This window comes from Heptranchias perlo, chromosome 17 (assembly GCF_035084215.1).
Source record: "Heptranchias perlo isolate sHepPer1 chromosome 17, sHepPer1.hap1, whole genome shotgun sequence".
Taxonomy (NCBI): domain Eukaryota; kingdom Metazoa; phylum Chordata; class Chondrichthyes; order Hexanchiformes; family Hexanchidae; genus Heptranchias; species Heptranchias perlo.
This window is the reverse complement of record NC_090341.1, coordinates 27,150,815-27,169,845: the sequence shown is the minus strand read 5'-3', so window position 1 is coordinate 27,169,845 and position 19,031 is coordinate 27,150,815. Positions and strand designations below refer to the sequence as shown.

General features: G+C 40.3%; 1 protein-coding gene across 24 annotated transcripts in view; it reads right to left on the bottom strand.

Annotated features, from left to right (window-relative positions):
- The window catches only part of slmapa (sarcolemma associated protein a), a 188,226-nt gene that overhangs the window by 87,715 nt on the left and 81,480 nt on the right, over window positions 1–19,031 (bottom strand). For 19 of the 24 annotated variants that reach the window (XM_067998769.1, XM_067998777.1, XM_067998783.1 and 16 more), the window contains exons 7-11: window positions 14,824–14,895; window positions 13,985–14,125; window positions 12,913–13,050; window positions 10,179–10,347; window positions 7,156–7,206 (exon numbers count right to left, since the gene is read on the bottom strand). In XM_067998769.1, the coding sequence (XP_067854870.1) occupies window positions 7,156–7,206; window positions 10,179–10,347; window positions 12,913–13,050; window positions 13,985–14,125; window positions 14,824–14,895 (571 nt within the window). The remainder of the gene's footprint in view (window positions 1–7,155; window positions 7,207–10,178; window positions 10,348–12,912; window positions 13,051–13,984; window positions 14,126–14,823; window positions 14,896–19,031) is intronic. The other 5 variants (XM_067998773.1, XM_067998785.1, XM_067998775.1 and 2 more) reach the window with 2 other exon arrangements.

Genomic DNA, 19,031 nt, shown 5'->3' with positions numbered 1-19,031 from the left:
ACCTCCACGACTGCCTCTGGCAGCTCGTTCCAGACACTCACCACCCTTTGAGTGAAAAAATTGCCCCTCTGGACCCTTTTGTATCTCTCCCCTCTCACCTTAAATCTATGCCCCCTCGTTATAGACTCCCCTACCTATGGGGAAAGATTTTGACTATCTACCTTATCTATGCCCCTCTTTATTTTATAGACTTCTATAAGATCACCCCGAAACCTCCTACTCTCCAGGGAAAAAAGTCTCAGCCTATCCAACCTCTCCCTATAAGTCAAACCATCAAGTCCCGGTAGCATCCTAGTAAATCTTTTCTGCACTCTTTCTAGTTTAATAATATCCTTTCTATAATAGGGTGACCAGAACTGTACACAGTATTCCAAGTGTGGCCTTACTAATGTCTTGTACAACTTCAATAAGACATCCCAACTCCTGTATTCAATGTTCTGACCAATGAAACCAAGCATGCCGAATGCCTTCTTCACCACCCGATCCACCTGTAACTCCACTTTCAAGGAGCTATGAACCTGTACTCCTAGATCTCTTTGTTCTATAACTCTCCCCAACGCCCTACCATTAACGGAGTAGGTCCTGGCCCGATTCGATCGACCAAAATGCATCACCTCACATTTATCTAAATTAAACTCCATCTGCCATTTATCGGCCCACTGGCCCAATTTGTCAAGATCCCGTTGCAATTCTAGACAACCTTCTTCACTGTCCACAATGCCACCAATCTTGGTGTCATCTGCAAACTTACTAATCATGCCTCCTAAATTCTCATCCAAATCATTAATATAAATAACAAATAACAGCGGACCCAGCACCGATCCCTGTGGCACACCGCTGGTCACAGGCCTCCAGTTTGAAAAACAACCCTCCACAACCACCCTCTGTCTTCTGTCATCAATCCAATTTTGTATCCAATTGGCTACCTCACCTTGGATCCCGTGAGATTTAACCTTATGTAACAAACTACCATGCGGTACCTTGTCAAAGGCTTTGCTAAAGTCCATGTAGACCACGTCTACTGCACAGCCCTCATCTATCTTCTTGGTTACCCCTTCAAAAAACTCAATCAAATTCGTGAGACATGATTTTCCACTCACAAAACCATGCTGACTGTTCCTAATCAGTCCCTGCCTCTCCAAATGCCTGTAGATCCTGTCTCTCAGAATACCCTCTAACAACTTACCCACTACAGATGTCAGGCTCACCGGTCTGTAGTTCCCAGGCTTTTCACTGCCGCCCTTCTTAAACAAAGGCACAACATTTGCTACCCTCCAATCTTCAGGCACCTCACCTGTAGCTGTCGATGATTGAAATATCTCTGCTGGGGACCCGCAATTTCCTCCCTAACCTCCCATAACGTCCTGGGATACATTTCATCAGGTCCCGGAGATTTATCTACCTTGATGCGCGTTAAGACTTCCAGCACCTCCCTCTCTGTAATATGTACACTCCTCAAGACATCACTATTTATTTCCCCAAGTTCCCTTACATCCGTAAATTCTCAACCGTAAACACTGATGTGAAATATTCATTTCGGATCTCACCCATCTCTTGTGGTTCCGCACATAGATGACCTTGTTGATCCTTAAGAGGCCTACTCTCTCCCTAGTTACTCTTTTGCCCTTTATGTATTTGTAGAAGCTCTTTGGATTCTCCTTTGCCTTATCTGCCAAAGCAATCTCCTGTCCCCTTTTTGCCCTCCTGATTTCTCTCTTAACTCTACTCCGGCAATCTCTATACTCTTCAAGGGATCCACTTGATCCCAGCTGCCTATGCATGTCATATGCCTCCTTCTTCTTTTTGACTAGGGCCTCAATCTCCCGAGTCATCCAAGGTTCCCTACTTCTACCAGCCTTGCCCTTCACTTTATAAGGAATGTGCTTACCCTGAGAACCCTGGTTAACACACTTTTGAAAGCCTCCCACTTACCAGACGTCCCTTTGCCTGCCAACAGACTCTCCCAATCAACTTCTGAAAGTTCCTGTCTGATACCATCAAAATTGGCCTTTCCCCAATTTAGAATTTTAACTTTTGGGCCAGACCTATCATTCTCCATAGCTATCTTAAAACTAATGGAATTATGATCACTGGTCCCAAAGTGATCCCTCACTAACACTTCTGTCACCTGCCCGCCCTTATTTCCCAAGAGGAGGTCAAGTTTTGCCCCCTCTCTAGTCGGGCCATCCACATACTGAATGAGAAATTCCTCCTGAATACACTCAACAAATTTCTCTCCATCCAAGCCCCTTATGCTATGGCTGTCCCAGTCAATGTTGGGAAAGTTAAAGTCCCCCACTATTACCACCCTATTTTTCTTGCAGCTGTCTGTAATCTCCTTACATATTTGCTCCTCAATTTCCCGTTGACTATTTGGGGGCCTGTAGTACAATCCTATCAAAGTGATCTCTCCCTTCTTATTTTTCAGTTCTACCCATATAGACTCAGTGGGCGAACCCTCGGACATATCCCCTCTCACTACTGCCATGATGTTCTCCCTAATCAAGAACGCAACTCCCCCTCCTCTCTTACCTCCTGCTCTATCTTTCCTATAGCATCTGTACCCTGGAACATTGAGCTGCCAGTCCTGCCCCTCCCTTAGCCATGTTTAAGTAATAGCTATAACATCCCAGTCCCATGTACCCATCCATGCCCTGAGTTCATCTGCCTTGCCCATCAGACTTCTTGCATTGAAATAAATGCAGTTTAATCTAGACTTCCCTTGGTCTTTGCCCTGCTTTCTCAGACCATCTGTCCGGTCATGTTTTGTACACTCTCCCTTATTGCCTTTTGTTTCTGTTACCACTTTACTTCCCACTGACTTCCTGCATCGGTTCCCATCCCCCTGCCATATTAGTTTAAACCCTCCCCAACAGCACCAGCAAACACTCCCCCTAGGACATTGGTTCCAGTCCTGCCCCAGATGCAGACCGTCCAATTTGTACTGGTCCCACCTCCCCCAGAACCGGTTCCAATGGCCCAGGAATTTGAATCCCTCCCTCTTGCACCATCTCTCAAGCCACGTATTCATCCTAGCTATCCTGTCATTCCTACTCTGACTAGCCCGTGGCACTGGTAGCAATCCTGAGATTACTACCTTTGAGGTCCTACTTTTTAGTTTAACTCCTAACTCCCTAAATTCAGCTTGTAGGACCTCATCCCGTTTTTTACCTATATCGTTGGTACCTATATGCACCACGACAACTGGCTGTTCACCCTCCCCCTCCAGAATGTCCTGCAGCCGCTCCGAGACATCCCTGACCCTTGCACCAGGGAGGCAACATACCATCCTGGAGTCTCGGTTGCGTCCGCAGAAACGCCTGTCTACTCCCCTTACAATCGAGTCCCCTATCACTATAGCTCTGCCACTCTTTTTCCTGCCCTCCTGTGCAGCAGAGCCAGCCATGGTGCCATGAACCTGGCCGCTGTCACCTTCCCCTGGTGAGCCATCTCCCCCAACAGTATCCAAAACTGTATACCTGTTTTGGAGGGAGATGACTGCAGGGTACCCCTGCACTGCCTTCCTACTCTTCCTTTGCCTGTTGGTCACCCATTTACTATCTCCCTCAGTAATTTTTATCTGTGGTGTGACCAACTCACTGAACGTGCTATCCACGACTTCCTCAGCATCGCGGATGCTACAAAGTGAGTCCATCCGCAGCTCCAGAGCCGTCAAGCGGTCAAGCAGTAGCTGCAGCTGGACACACTTCCCGCAGGTGAAGGAACCAGGGACACAGGAAGGATCCCTGAATTCCCACATCCCACATCCCACAAGAGGAACATGACACGGGTCTGGGATCTCCTGCCATGACTTAACCCTTAAGTTAGCTTAACAACAACTACAATTTAAATTTAATCGCTGGTTTGTGCGGAATTAGCTCTCAGCCCAGCCAAGGCATCGGTAGGGACTAAACCAACCTCAGTGCCCTGGCTTGGTTTGGGGTAACTAAGAGAAGATTACAGCCAGTGTTCTATATTCTGATCATTATCTAGTGACTCTCGCTGGTTGAGAGAGCGAGAGAGAGAGCAAGAGAAAGAGCACGCAAGTGGTGGGGGGGATGGGGGGGGGGGGGGGGATGGGGGGGGGGGGGGGGAGGCGAGCAAAGAGAAAAGCCGAGCAGAGAGGAAGGGTGCAGCAAAGAGACAAAGAAACAAGAGCAAGAAACAGAATAAAAGGAAGAGAATGAACGAGTGTGAAAGGGTAAAAGTGGGAGTTGGAAAACGGGGGCAAGGGGAGAAGGGAGAGAGCATCACACACGAGGGCGAGCAATTGGTCAGCGTTCACACATCAATTGGATTTCTGATAAGCAAACACTGCTGCAGATGTCACCTGTAAAAACTATTTGAACAAAAAAAGTTACACAAAAATTTAATCCCAAATTTAACTTTTGTTTTTAAAAAGATGAAGATTACAAATACATTAGCTAATTCTTAGTTTTCTAAAGCACCTTCAGCCTCTCTCTTCAGCTTTACATGATAACTTCAAAATAATTGATCCAAGAGTAAGTGCTTCTCAGTTAGAGAAATAAAACTCCTGAATTACGACAGCAGCCTAGTAGGCACACAGCACCCTCTGCTGGCAACTATACTTTAAGCCTGTGCTATTATACAGCATGGCAGGCAAGCAAGCAAAAATGTGCAATATACATAGCTAGAAATTAGCAAATGAACCAGCTGTACTTGTAATTAATAATAACATTTTCTATTTTATTCTCAGCTACTATTTACAAATCAGAAGCAGATGCTGGATATGCATTTTGCAGCTGAATTTCTCGGTAAACTGTATCAATGCATAGCATAATTTCCCTGAAATAAGTCAATAAATCCTATCTTACATCAGCTTGTATTACTTCCCAAGTGACAAATAACAAACTATGAATTTACTATGCGTCAGCAGCCTAAAGCTAATGCATCTAAAATCACAGCAGTGAAAAGAAAGGACATGGGTAGAATAAAGGAACAGTAAAGGATGCACTCTGGTGGGAGTTGTCTGCAGACCTCCTGACAGTAGTGATGTAGTGGGGGAAATGTATAAAATATAGAGATCAGGGAAATGTGTAACAAACAATATGGAGGATTTTAATTTTCACATAGACTATGAGAAGCAGAATAGCTCAAGTCGTAAAGGAAATGAATTTCTGGAATGTATTCAGGACAGTTTTTGGAATGGTATGTTTCAGAACTGACACGGAATGCTAGATTTAGTGATGAATGCCAAACCAGAATTAGTTAATAATCTGACTTGCGAATAATGACCATAATGCAATTGAATTTGATATTAGGTTTGAGAGGGAGAAGCAAGCTTCACAAACCAAGATTTTAAATTTAAGTAAGGCAAACTTTGAAGGGATGAGAAATAAACTGACTGCAGTAAACTGGGCTGAGCTGTAAAAGGGTAAACCTATGGACAAACAGTGGGAAGTATTCAAGGAAGTATTTGGTTTCAATGTAGAAACAGTACATACCACTCAAAGGCAAAAGCTCCACTTTTGCAATTAAGCAACCAAGGTAAACAAAGAAGATAAGAGATAGTATTAAACTAAAAGAAAAGGCTTACACAAATGCATGGAAAAGTGGGAATCCAGCAAACTGGGACAGCTAAAAAACAACAAATGGATACAAAAGTAGTAATAAAAGATACAAAAAGGGAGTATGAACAAAAACTTGCAAGAGATATCAAAGCTAATAGTAAAAGTTTTTATAAATATATTAAGAGAGAGTGGTAAGGGGGAATGTGGCCCATTAAAGACAGATGCAGGTGAGACTATAATGGATAATGAAGAAATGACAGACTTGTTAAATGACGACTTTGTATCTGTTTTCACAATACAGGAAAAGGAAAAATACCAGCGGTACAAGGGAACCTATAAATAAGTCAAGGGGAGCAACTTAGTAGATTTAATACAAGTAATAAAAATGGTAATGAAGAAAATAATGGGACTTAAAGTAGGCAAATCACCAGGACCTGATGGTTTCCACCCTAGGGTATTAAAAGAAGCAAGGAGGGAAATTGCAGATGGGTTTTTCATAATTTTCCAAAGCTCTCTAGATTCAGAAATTGTGCCTCTGGGTTGGAAAATTGCAAATTTCACTCCATTATTTAAGACAGGAGGGAGGGAGAGAGAGAGAAACCAGGAAACTACAGACCTGTCAGCTTAACATCAGTTGTGGGGAAGTCATTGGAATCTATCAAGGACAGAGTGACTGAGCATTTGAACAAGTATGAGTTCATCAAAGACAGTCAGCATGGATTTGTGACTAACCTCATTGAATTTTTTTTGAGGAGGTCACTAACAAGGTGGACAGGGGACTGTCTATGGATATTGTCTCCATCTCCATCTAATCTCCAACCTCCCTTTTATCTCCAAAGTTCTTGAATGTGTTGGCATCTCCCAAATTTGTGCTTATCATTCCCACAACTACATGTTTGAACCGCTCCAAACAGGTTTTAGCCCCTGCCACAGCACTGAAACAGCCCTAATCAAAGTCACAAATGACATCCTTTGTGACAGTGACCATGGTGCACTATCCCTCCTCATCCTTCTTGACTTGTCTGCAGCCTTTGACATGGTTGACCACACCATCCTCCTCCAATTCCTCTCCTCTATTGCTTCAGATGGTTAAAGCAGTGGCTTGGAGCCAGATAGACTAGGACAGCTCCAACCAGTGTGCTGAATTAGCCATCTCAACCCAATGGGCAAAAAAATCTAACTTGAGCAGTGGTGTGTTTTTTGAGAGGGTGAGTGGGAAGAATTTTTCAGAGAATGGAGATAGTAAATCAAAATAATCTGTCACTGCTCAGTTAGATGTAGTCTTAAGAGGGGATTGTGTTAGATAAATTATCAAGTTTATCTGAAGTATGAACACACAAACTGGATGACATTTCGGGAAATGGCACGAAAATTTCATCTGAATTATCATGTAGCAAGTGATCATCACATACATCTAATCCTTACAGAAGAAATTTTCTTGTGGTTAAACTGAAGACATATCAAATATATTCAAATGCATTAAAATGATCAAGATTATGGCCAAAAACTTTGATATTCGGTTGAAATCCTAGAAACAAGTTCAATTACCTTTTCTTAAATACTACATCTTGTAATATTAAAATCTATAATCTAGATACATTTCAATCATTTCTACTAAACTCACCTATACTGTTGTGCTCCTTGATATTTTTCTCCTGAAGTTGTTCTAACCGTACTGTATTTAAAAAAGAGCAGCAATTTAGAATTATATTCAGTTATAAATTCAGACGTGGAAAGGTGCACTGAAGTTCAACACTTGAAAAAGAATGGAAACAAATAAAATTTGGATAATTTTACAAATCTTCCACATCTGGTACAAGATTAGCAATAACTGAGAACACAAGCATTAGGACTAATGCTGATCAAACAATTCATCCTTGAACATTAGGCACATTTAAAAAATATACCCTTTACACTTTGGTGACCTAAGGCTGCAATTACAAATTTTGCCACCTCTTTAGCAGTAACCACAAGAAAATAAGAAATCGGAGGAGTAGATCATCGGACCCCCTCGAGCCTGCTCCGCCATTCAATAAGATCATGGCTGATCTTTGACCCCAAAACTTTCCCGCCCGATCCCCAAATCCCTTGATTCCCTTAGTGTCCAAAAATCTGCCACTCTCAGTTTTGAATTGCTTTCCTAATTGCTTGCTGTACCTGCAAGGTAACTTTCTGTGATTCGTGTACAAGGACACCCAAATCCCTCTGAATACTGACATTTACTCGTTTCTCACCTTTTAAAAAAATTCTGCTTTTCTCTTCTTCCTACCAAAGTGGATAATTTCACATTTTCCCACATTATTTTCCATCTGCCTCCTTCTTTGCCCAATCACTTAACCTGCCAATATCCCTTTGCAGCCTCCTCACAGCTTACTTGCCCACCTAGTTTTTTTTTAAAATCAGCAGCAAACTTGGATACATTACACTCGGGGTCCTCTCATCAAAGTCATTGATATTGATTGTAAATAGCAGAGACCCAAGCACTGACCCTTGCGTCACCCCACCAGTTACAACCTACTAACCCGAAAATGACCCTTTTATTCCTAATCTCTGTTTTCTGTCCGTTAACCAATCCTCAATCCATGCTAAAAGATTATCCCCAATCCCATGAGCCCTAATCTTTTGTAACAACCTCTCGGGTGGCAGCTTATCGAATGCCTTTTCAAAATCCAAATATACTACATCCACTGGTTCTTCCTTATCTACCCTGCCAGTTACACTCTCAAAAAACTCTAAAAATAGATTTGTCAAACACTTTCTCTTCCATAAAACTGTGTTGACTCTGCCTAATCATGATTTTCTAAGTGCCCTGTTACCACATCCCTCATAACAGATTGTAGCATTTACCCTACTACTGACGTCAGGCAAACTGGCTTATTGTTCCCTGCTTTTTCTCTCCCTCCTTTCTTGAATAGCGGGGTTACATTTGCTATCTTCCAATCAATGGGGACCATTCTAGAATTGAGGGAACTCTGGGAGATCAAAACAAATGCATCCACTATCTCTGCAGCCACCTCTTTTAAAACCCTAGGGTGTAGGCCATCAGGCCTTGGGGATTTGTCGGCTTTTAGTCCCATTAATTTCTCCAGTACTTTCTCTTCACTAATTACTTTAAGTTCCTCACTCTCATTAGACCCTTGGTTCCTGACTCTTTTCCATTATGCTTTTTGTGTCTTCTACTGTGAAGACAGATGCAAAATATTTGTTTAACATCTGTGCCATTTCCTTACTCCCCATTATAATTTCTCCTGTCTCAGCCTCTAAGGGACCCACATTTACTTTTGCTAATCTCTAACTTTTTACATATTTGTAGAAGCTCTTACAATCTGTTTTTATATTTCTTGCTAGTTTACTCTCATTCTATTTTCTCCCTCTATCAATTTCTTGGTCATCCTTTGCTGATTTCTAAAACCCTCCCAATCCTCAGGCTACTCTTTTTGGCAACATTGTAAGCCTGTTTTTTTTAATCTAATGCTATCCTTAACTTCTCCAGTTAGCCACGGTTGAACCAATTTGCCCATGGAGTTTTTATTCCTCAAGGAATTGCATATTCGTTGAGAATTATGAATTATTTATTTAAATATTCACCATTGCTCAACTACCATCATATCTTTTAATCTAATTTCCCAATCTATCTTAACTAACTCGCCCCTCATACCTACATAATTGGATTTGTTTAAATTTAAGACCCTAGTTTCTGACTTAACTAGATCACTCTCAAACTCAATATGAAATTCCATCATATTATGATCACTCTTCCCCAGAGGATCCTTTACTATAAGATTACTAATTAACCCTGTCTCATTACAGAAAACTAGATCTAAAATAGCCTGTTCCCTATTTGGTTCCTCCACATATTGTTCTGGAAAACTGTTTCAAAATGCATTCCATGAACTCGTCCTCCAAACTACCTTTGCCAATTTGGTTTGCCCAGTCTATAAGAAGATTAAAGTCCCCCACATATTCCGTGCATTGTGAGCTTACTGACAGTATTAGTAATTAGCATTCAGTAGTATTTTTCAGTTTGCCTTTACTGCTCAATCAAAAGAAGAAAACCCCTCCCCTCCCCAAAAGGATCAACAGAAGTATTTTATGTATAACGTATGTTATTGTTAAAAAAGACTACTTTGCTCAATTCAATCTATGTAGGTCTGAAACAGTTTGAGAAGATTTGCTGTGTCAGGAATCCTGACCAGAAGTCACTCATTTTCTCTCACTGTAGTAGCCTCTAAGTGAAAGTGGGAGAGAAAAGGAAAAACAAGTTGAATTTAGTAACTGGAAAAAAGTAACTCCACAGCATATTTAGCAAACTGACGACATGCATCTTGTGATTGGCTGTTAAGAGCATGGGGAACAGGAAAAGAAAGAAGCAAGAAGGACGGTTTGGTGGAACAGCGTAGTGCATGGGGTGGGGGTTGGAGAAGGGGCAGAGGAGAAGAAGGAAGAGGCTAAGTTGAATTTGGTTAGTTATCAGTCAGAAAATCATAGGGTAACTGCTAACAAAAAAGTGAGTCTCATTTAGTACTCAAAATATTGGAGGATTTTTAATTTTACTTTCAGGATGGTAGAGGTTTTACTAAATTTGTGTTTTTTGCTCACAGTTTTCCTTTAAGCAAGCATCTATGATGCTCTGCAAGTTCAATTTACCTTGTAAAGCAGTAAGCCGTTCATTGGTGAAGTCATTGTCAGCCTGTAAGGCTTCAATCCTAGCCTGAAGTGCCTGTTCCTTCTCTTCCATTTCATCTATTCTGTGCTGTAATTCCTTCTTCTCAGATAGGGCCTTCTGCTGAATCTCTTCTTGTCTCCCTTCTGCCTGCTGCTCACAGACAAAATTGACATAATAAATCACTAAAAAACGAAGTCACCTAGTTAATGGTTTTCAAATTCTCTGCAACTTTCACATTTTATGGTGTTATTCAACATGTTCTGCTCCAAGCAGCACTCTTCCTCATTAACAAATGTGCTAAATTCAGTTTCATAGACCATTAAAAAAAAGTTAATCTAAAAACTTTATTGAACAAAATGAAAAAACACCGACAAAAATTAGCTACATGGGATGGAAACATCAAAGCAAGTTGACAAGAAAAAATATGACTCAAGAAAAAAAAATCACTGGAGAAATTAATGTATCCGTTTGCTACTGTTAAATATTGTGTTACCATAATGGCTTACAATCAAAACAATTACTTATGAGGTTCTAATTGAGTGCAAAACATTGCATTTTCTATTCCATTTCTGTTCAATTAATGCTGCACTTTATTCCAGCCAGACAGTACCCAGTTTATACCAACTGGTTAGAACTCCAATTCTCTTGTCCAGGAGAGAGCTTTGTGCAATCTCCGCTCCTAGCAAACAAAATATGTTTGTAGCATGAAGGCAGTGCTCATAACACTTAAAGCTGCCTAGATTTAACTTAAATGTTTAAAAAGTGCTTAGAAAGTCCAAGAGGGGACTCGTGAAATCCATTGGACACAATGATGGTGATGCACCCAAAGCAATATCAAACCCAAGCTGTGTGAGACTGCCTCCTCTAGAGAGTCTCATGCCACTTTCCTCCAGGGTCAGGTTGACCCTGGCTCTAGATTTACATTGCAATTTTAACATCACTATGAAACAGAAAAACTGATCAGATGTTCATTTATTTTAAGGGGATGCAGCTCCTGATAGAATGTTAGGGTGTCCTTTGTGTTACACAGAAAATATCTATAAAAGTGCAAGTAGATTGGACTGCTGCTGTGTATTCCTGTCAAGTGAAACTGGATGCAGTGACTATCATGACAGACATTACTCCAGCTAACCTGAATGAACAAGGCAAGAAAGATAGCCTTTATTAGAATCAATCCTTGAATAGAAATGTTATTTTTTTTTGTCTTCCTTAAGATATCTTATATTGAAGATATGAAGATACTTATTTTTTTAAAATGAACAGGTACAGCTCTACGGAACAGTGAAGTACACAAATCTTCATCTTGCACTTGAAAAAGTGAAGAAAAGCAGAATTTTTTTTTACACAAATGATATATGTAGATTTCCTCCCTCAATTTTTAAAGAAAAATCAAGTTACCACAATTTGGCAAGTACCAAACATGTAATTGTATAATTGTACAGATGCTATGTTTCAGATTTTTAATGAACAGGACAGAAAAATGCACAAGTAATAGGAGTTCATATGACACCTTGGGTACGAATGCAGAAATGAATCTTGTCCATACTCATGCTGTATGATACAGGATTCCACCTCCACCTCACTGGGACATTAATTTTCCAGGCTTTAGAGCAGCGACTACAACAAGTGTGAAATCTTTTCGATGGGCAACTTAATTTTTGATTCAACGGGGATTAATACTAAATTTAAATAGCGAAGTGTAGGTCAAATTGAAGACCAAGAGGAGAACACAAAAAAATTGATGCAGGAAAAGTACAGTTGGCACAACAGGCCTTCCATTTTTGATTGATAACTATACTGACACCTCAGTGTATTCTTTAGTCCCTTCTCTTGAACCAATTTTAATTATTTTGTTTAATGGCCTTCCCTGTGCCTTATTCCACAAGTCTACTTACTGTTCTGATAAAGAAAGTTCTACCAGACTTCACTGTTATCGGCGAACATGCTAATATTTTAACTTGCCCAGATCAACTTAGTCAATTCTCCCCATAAATCGTGAGACCGATAATTAGATTACCTTGTAGCATCATTCTCCACCTTCTTTCACTCAAAACAGAATTTTAAGCTTTTCTCATAACTTACATTCTTGATAACCGACTTTGTTCCCTTTCAAATGCAACATCTGATCATTGAAGAGGTGACCAGAAGATCATACCAGTGCCTTACATAGAAAAACATGGCCTCTTAATTTGTACTTTATATATCTGTTAAAGCAAACATTATCCCAGTTGCCTTTTTGCATCCACAAGCTCTAGATCTCCCCCCCCCCACACAAACAGAATGGTATGCAACTGTGCCTTTAAACTCATCCTCCCTTTTATTGATTCTTTGCTCCCACACTTCAATTATTCTCACATGTTCACACTAAATTGCATTTGCCAGCTGCTGGCCCTGTAACCCAAATTATCGAAATCCTTCTTTCTCTCGGGACATTATTTGCTGTGCCTATTACATCATTATCTACAAATCTGAAGATTGTGCTGATAACATTTTTGCCCAAGTCAATCTTCAAAATAGCAAGGACCTTGAAAGTGGCCTCTGGGGTATCCCACTTCTCCAGAAGTTCTGACTACCCGAACGGAAAAGTTGGATACTGCAATTGTCTCACTGCCCTCCTCAAAAGGTAAGAAATCCAAAAATTCTCTCATGAATTTAAGAGCGAAGTGTTGGTTTTAAAAGTATTGAACACTTAAAATGTAATATATTCAAGCTCACCTTTAATTTGTCAGTGAATTCTTTTATTTCATTCACAGCTCCATTGTACTTATTGGCCAGTTCTCTCAGTTCTTCCTGTGTCCTATCATTCATTTCCTTCAAATGGGTACATTCATCCTCTGTGTTACTCAGACCTCGCTATAATATTAAAATACAGATTATATATTAGTGCGGGTATCAATTCTGAAATGTTTTCAGACCTGAAAAGCTTGACTTCTCTTCTAGACTTTTAAACTCACACACTAGAAAAGCAGGGGATGGTTTAGATTCAGCATTTATCTGTTCTTCATAGGATTTGGAACAGTGCAAATCGACCCCACTTCATTACAAACACACACACACACACACACACAAAAAAAATCAAACCAAGACAGAATGTTCTCTACATGTTTTTGTTGAAATGTTGGGATCTCTGGGTCAAAATGTATACTAAAATTTTGGTCACTGAACTATTTTTAAAAAATTATCCTGCAGAATTTAAAGCATCTGATATGAGGGGCCTCAAAAACAGTCCAAAACAAATCACAGTAGCTGTTTAGTACAGAAACAATCCTTTCTTTCAAAAGGCTTCTCAGCATAAACCTGCTCCTTTCAACACCATGCACAACATACATCATCATGGAATTTCCCTGAATTAACTTCCTGACCATATGTGTTCTAAAAATGCCATTATATTGTCTCAGAAGGATTGGATCCAATATCCCATAGAATATATTACCATTGCCCATGCACATCCTTACAACTATTTTAAGAGGAATTAATTCACATGGCACGAAATATTTCTGACAGGCAACTATTTGCATATCTATGACTCTGGGGAAATCATTTCTAATCTATAATCTCACAAGACATACCAATGTTGTACTCATAGATCTGGACCTAAAATTTACATCAAATAAGATAGACAAATCTACAGTTTTCATGCTTTAAGCATTTTGAAGATTTAGATTATGTTGTATAGTTGTCTTACTGGTCTTGATGCAGTATTCTAAGTTACTACGCCAAGGTTTTTTTAATATAAAAGACACCCTAGCTTTTAAAAATCATGGGTAATATTTAGCAATCTAATTACCTCCACCTCCGAGAGCTTCCGGACTACTTCTATTTTCTCCTGAAGGACCCGCCTCAAGGACTCTTTGGCTGTTGTCTCATAGCTGTGTTTGTCTTCTTGCAATGCCACCAACTCTTTCCTTATGCCATCTTCAGTTTGGTTCTGTTAGGAAAAGACAAAAAGGGCAAATATATGGATTAAAGTCCAATTGCACAATGCTCTGTGAAAGTATCAAGACTTTCACTTCTTTTTTCCACTCCCACCCCAACAGCCAGACTTTCAGATGAGACGTTAAACCGACAGCCCGACTGCCTCCTCAGGTGGATCTAAAAGATCCCATGACACTATGTTGAAGAAGAGCAGGGAAATTCTCCCCACTGTCCTGGCCAATATTTATCCAACCAACACCTAAAAACAGGTTATCCGGTCATCATCACCACATTGCTCTTTGTGGGAGCTTGCAATGCGCAAAATGGCTGCCACGTTTCCTACATTACAACAGTGACTGCACTTCAAAAGTACTTTATCGGCTGTATAACATTTTGGAATGTCCTGAGGTCGTGAAAGGCGCTATATAAATACAAGTCTTTCTTTCGGTGTAAAAAAAAATCTAATTCCCTTTATTCCTCTAGTCATAATTATCAGTCTATACCCCCGTTACTGACTCACCAACCAGTAGGAACAATCATTCACTGCTTTCCCTTTCAACGCATTTCATAATTTTGAAAATCTGTTTCAAACCCCCTTAACCTTCACTGGTCAATTAAAAAAGCCCCAATTTTGAGTCTGTCTTCACAACCATAGCCTCTCATTTCTAATGTAATCCTAGTGAAACAAAAACATTTAACTATATTACTTACCTTTGAATAAGCTTGCAACTGGTTTCCCATTACTTCTAGCCTTGATAGCAACCTGTCTTCATCTATTAAAGCCTGCATTAAGACAGACAACCACAGAGAAAATGTCATTTCAATTTAAGTTACCCAAGGATTTTGTTAAATCTCAACTGTGCAAACAAGTAGTTTGCACATTAAAAAAAGTGCTTCGACCAAGATTTCTCTACAGTTTTAAGATTAGTTTCTCCACTGGCATTTCAACCCATTTTTCATTCTATAAAATGATTTTTTTTTTAAAAGCCTTAAAAAAATATATATATTTTACGACAAGGAGGTAGTGGGCAAGATTTAAGTTCCAGCACCTTATAAAAACTGTACTAGGTTTCACATTGTACTAAGCTATTATGTGATTTGGGATCCTATGCTATCAGTAGCATGTGACTTACACATGTCCACTTTTGGTTGCTTAACAAACTGCTTGTGTGTAGGCGAGATAAAAGTAAATTTGGATTTGAAGAATGATTGTTTCTACCCCTCCCCGTGAAGATCCACAAAAACGTTGCTGCACTAAGCACTGAAAAGAACATTTTTGGTCATTATCCAGAAGTACCCGGTTTGAATTTGAGAAGACTTTGGGGCTGCATTTACGCTGTTGTTTCCAATCTGAACAAGAGAATTAATTGCTGGCGGGCACAATTTTATATTGCCTGGTTCTCAAACAAACTCTCAGGACCAGAGGACAGCTGTGCACACATTTATATACACAAACAGCTCTATTCCCAGTTGGCATATTTTATACAACCAATTTGAGTGCAGGCGTTTCCTCACATGTTCTAGAAATATCTGAACCGTATTTATACTATAGCTGCTAACAATGATGCAAAGCGGTTTTGCTTCATACAGGCACTAAAATAGTAGCGTGAAACCCAAGTATAATTCCTACTCCAGAGCAAATGTTGAAGGGACTGCCCCACTTTTGAAAAACCAGGATTGACACTCGATTCTAGATGTATTCCACATGGTATCAAACCCAAGCAATGATGCCATCTCCTAGAAAGGATCTTGCACTGCTCCAAACTGGAGCCTGATCAAGGTATATACCTCACTGCAGCCTTAATTGTACAGATAAAATACCATTAAACAATACGGAGAAGTCTTCAATTTTCCCCATATTTGTAAGCCAGCAATAAAATAAACATCAGTTAAATGCTATAAATATATGAATAAATATAGTTCATCCTGGTACACTCGTGTAAAACACTTCAAAAAAACATCTTAATAAAAGCAAAATACTGCAGATGCTGGAAATCTGAACTAAAAACAGAAAATGCTGGAAACACTCAGCAAGTCAGGCTGTGGAGAGAGAAACATCTGGGCTCAATTATCCAGATTATAGCATGCTGACTAAATTAATGGTACTGACAGTCTAGAAACCCAAACACAACAAAATGCATCATTTCTGTTTTAATGAGACACAAGTACTGCTAAATATGGCACAAGGGGCCCCAAGAAAAAGTAAGCAGCCAAAATGATGTACAGAACTAATCATTACTGTGTTCTTCCTCTACATTAGCTTGAGAAAACTGGAGAAACTTTAATTTGGGAAAAAACAGAAGTTCTGCATAAGAATGGATTGAAATTAAGAGCAACTGCATCTGACCAGCAAAAGGATCATGTCACTTGAATTACTTTCCAGATGCACAAATTGACTCCTGTATTATGAAATGAGAGAAATGTATTAAGGTCCATGACTTCTAAATGATGCAATACTCTAAACCATACAGAGAGAGAGAGAGAGAGAGAGAGAGAGAGTGAGAATGCAAATGAATTAGCAGGTCTCCTGTGTCTTTGGTCACAGTGAACTGGAGGATGCACTGTTTTATAACATTATGGGTGTTTACCATGTACCACACAATACATTATTGGGACCACTGATCTACTGTGGCTCAGTCAGTCAAATTCTGTTTAAAAAATGAAGTTCGTAGGTTGTTTTAAAAGCTTAAATGAAATCATCCAGTTTGCCTTTAAAGCAACAACTTGCATTTATTTAGCATCTTTAATGTAGAAACAATGGGATGGATTTTGCTGCGAAAATAATGGTGAGCTTAACAGCGCTCACCGCTTTTTCAGTGCTAATGGTAGAGCAACTTCCAGCGACCACACATGAGCAATTAAGGACGGACGTTGCTCTACCAGATGCCCTGCGCCTCTGTAAACTTCGCGAGAACTACATCTCGTTGGCTAACTGACCATTCAAATGAACGGAATGGCGTGAAGTTCCTGCACTGACCTGATGGATACGAACTAATCTTGCCAAAAAAAGGTACGTCAAGTCATTTAAGTCAAAGCACCCTTTTAGAACGTAAGAAAAAGGAGCAAGAGTACGCCATACGGCCCCTCAAGTATACTCCGCCATTCAATAAGATCACGGCTGATCTTCAACCACAACTCCACTGTCCCAGCCAATCCCCATAACCCTTGATTCCCTTCGATTACAAAACTCCATCAATCTTAGCCTTCAATATACTCAACGACTGAGCATCCACAACCCCCTGGCATAGAGAATTTCAAAGATTCACAACCCTCAGGTGAAGAAATTCCTCTTCATCTCAGTCTTAAATGGCCGACCCCTTATCCTGAAACTACACCCCCAAGTTCTGGACTCTCCAGTCAAGGGAAGCAGCCTCTCAGGATCTACCCTGTCAAACCCTCTCAGAATCTTATATGTTTCAATGAGATCACCTCTCATTCTTCTAAACTCCAGACAGTAGAGGCCCGTTCTACTCAATCGCTCTTCACAGGACAACCTTTTCATCCCAGGAATCAATCTCGTGAACCTTCGCTGCACCGCCTCCAAGGTAAGTATATCCTTCCTCAGGTAAAGAGACCAAAACTGGATGCAGTACTCCAGGTGCGGACTCACTAATGCCCTATACAATTGTTGCAAGACTTCCCTGCTCTTGTACTCCAACCCCCTTGCAATAAAGGCCAACATGCCATTTGCCTTCCTAATTGCTTGCTGTACCTGCATGTTAACTTTCTGTGTTTTGTGTACAAGGATATCCAAATCTCTCTATACACCAACATTTGATAGTTTCTCACCATTTAAAAAAAAAACATTTATCTATTCTTCCTACTAAAGTGAATAACCTCACATTTCCCCACACTATACTCCATCTGCTACCTTCTTGCCCACTCACTTAACCTGTCTATATCCCTTTGCAGACTCTGTGTCCTCCTCACTGCTTACTTTCCCACCGAGCCTTGTATCATCAGCAGACATGGATACATTACACTCGGTCCCCTCATCTAAGTCATTGATGTAGATCATTATTAGCTCAGGCACTGCTCCTTGCGGCACCCCACCTTGTTACAGCCTGCCAACCTGAAAATGACCTGTTTATTCCCACTCTCTGTTTACCGTCCATTAGCCAATCCTCAATCCATGCTAATATATTACCCCCAACCCCGTGAACACATATTTTGTGTAACAACCTATTTTGTGGCATCTTATCAAATGCCTTTTGAAAATCCAAATATACTGCATCCACTGGTTCCCCTTTATCTACCCTGCTAGTTACATCCTCAAAAAACGAACAGATTTTTCAACACAATTTCCTTTTCATAAAACCAGGCTGACTCTACCTAATCACGTTATGATTTTCTAAGTGCCCTGTTACCACTTCCTTAATAATGGATTCTTGCATTTTCCCAACGACCAACGTCAGGCTAACTGGGCTGTAATTCCCCGTTTTCTCTCTCCCTCCTTTCTTGAATAGCAGTGTTAGATTTGCTACCTTCCAATCCACTGGGACTGTTCTAGAATTTAGGGAATTTTGGAAGATCACAACCAATGCATCCACTATCTCTGCAGCTATCTCTTTTAGAATGTAGGCTATCAGGTCCAGGGGATCTGTCAGCTGTCAGTCCCATTAATTTTTCCAGTACCTTTTCTTTACCAATATTAATTACTTAAAGTTAGAATCATAGAAAGGTTACAGCTGGGAAGGAGGCCATTCGGCCCATCAAGTTCATGCTGGCTCAATGCAAGAGCAATCCAGCTAGACCCACTCCCCTGCCCTATCCCCATAGCTCTGCAAATTTTTTCCTTTCAACTACTTATCCCCAGTTCCCTTTTGAAAGCCATGATTGAATCTGCCACCACCACCCACTCAGGCACTGCATTCCAGATCCTAACCACTCACTGTATATAAAAGTTTTTCCTCATGTCA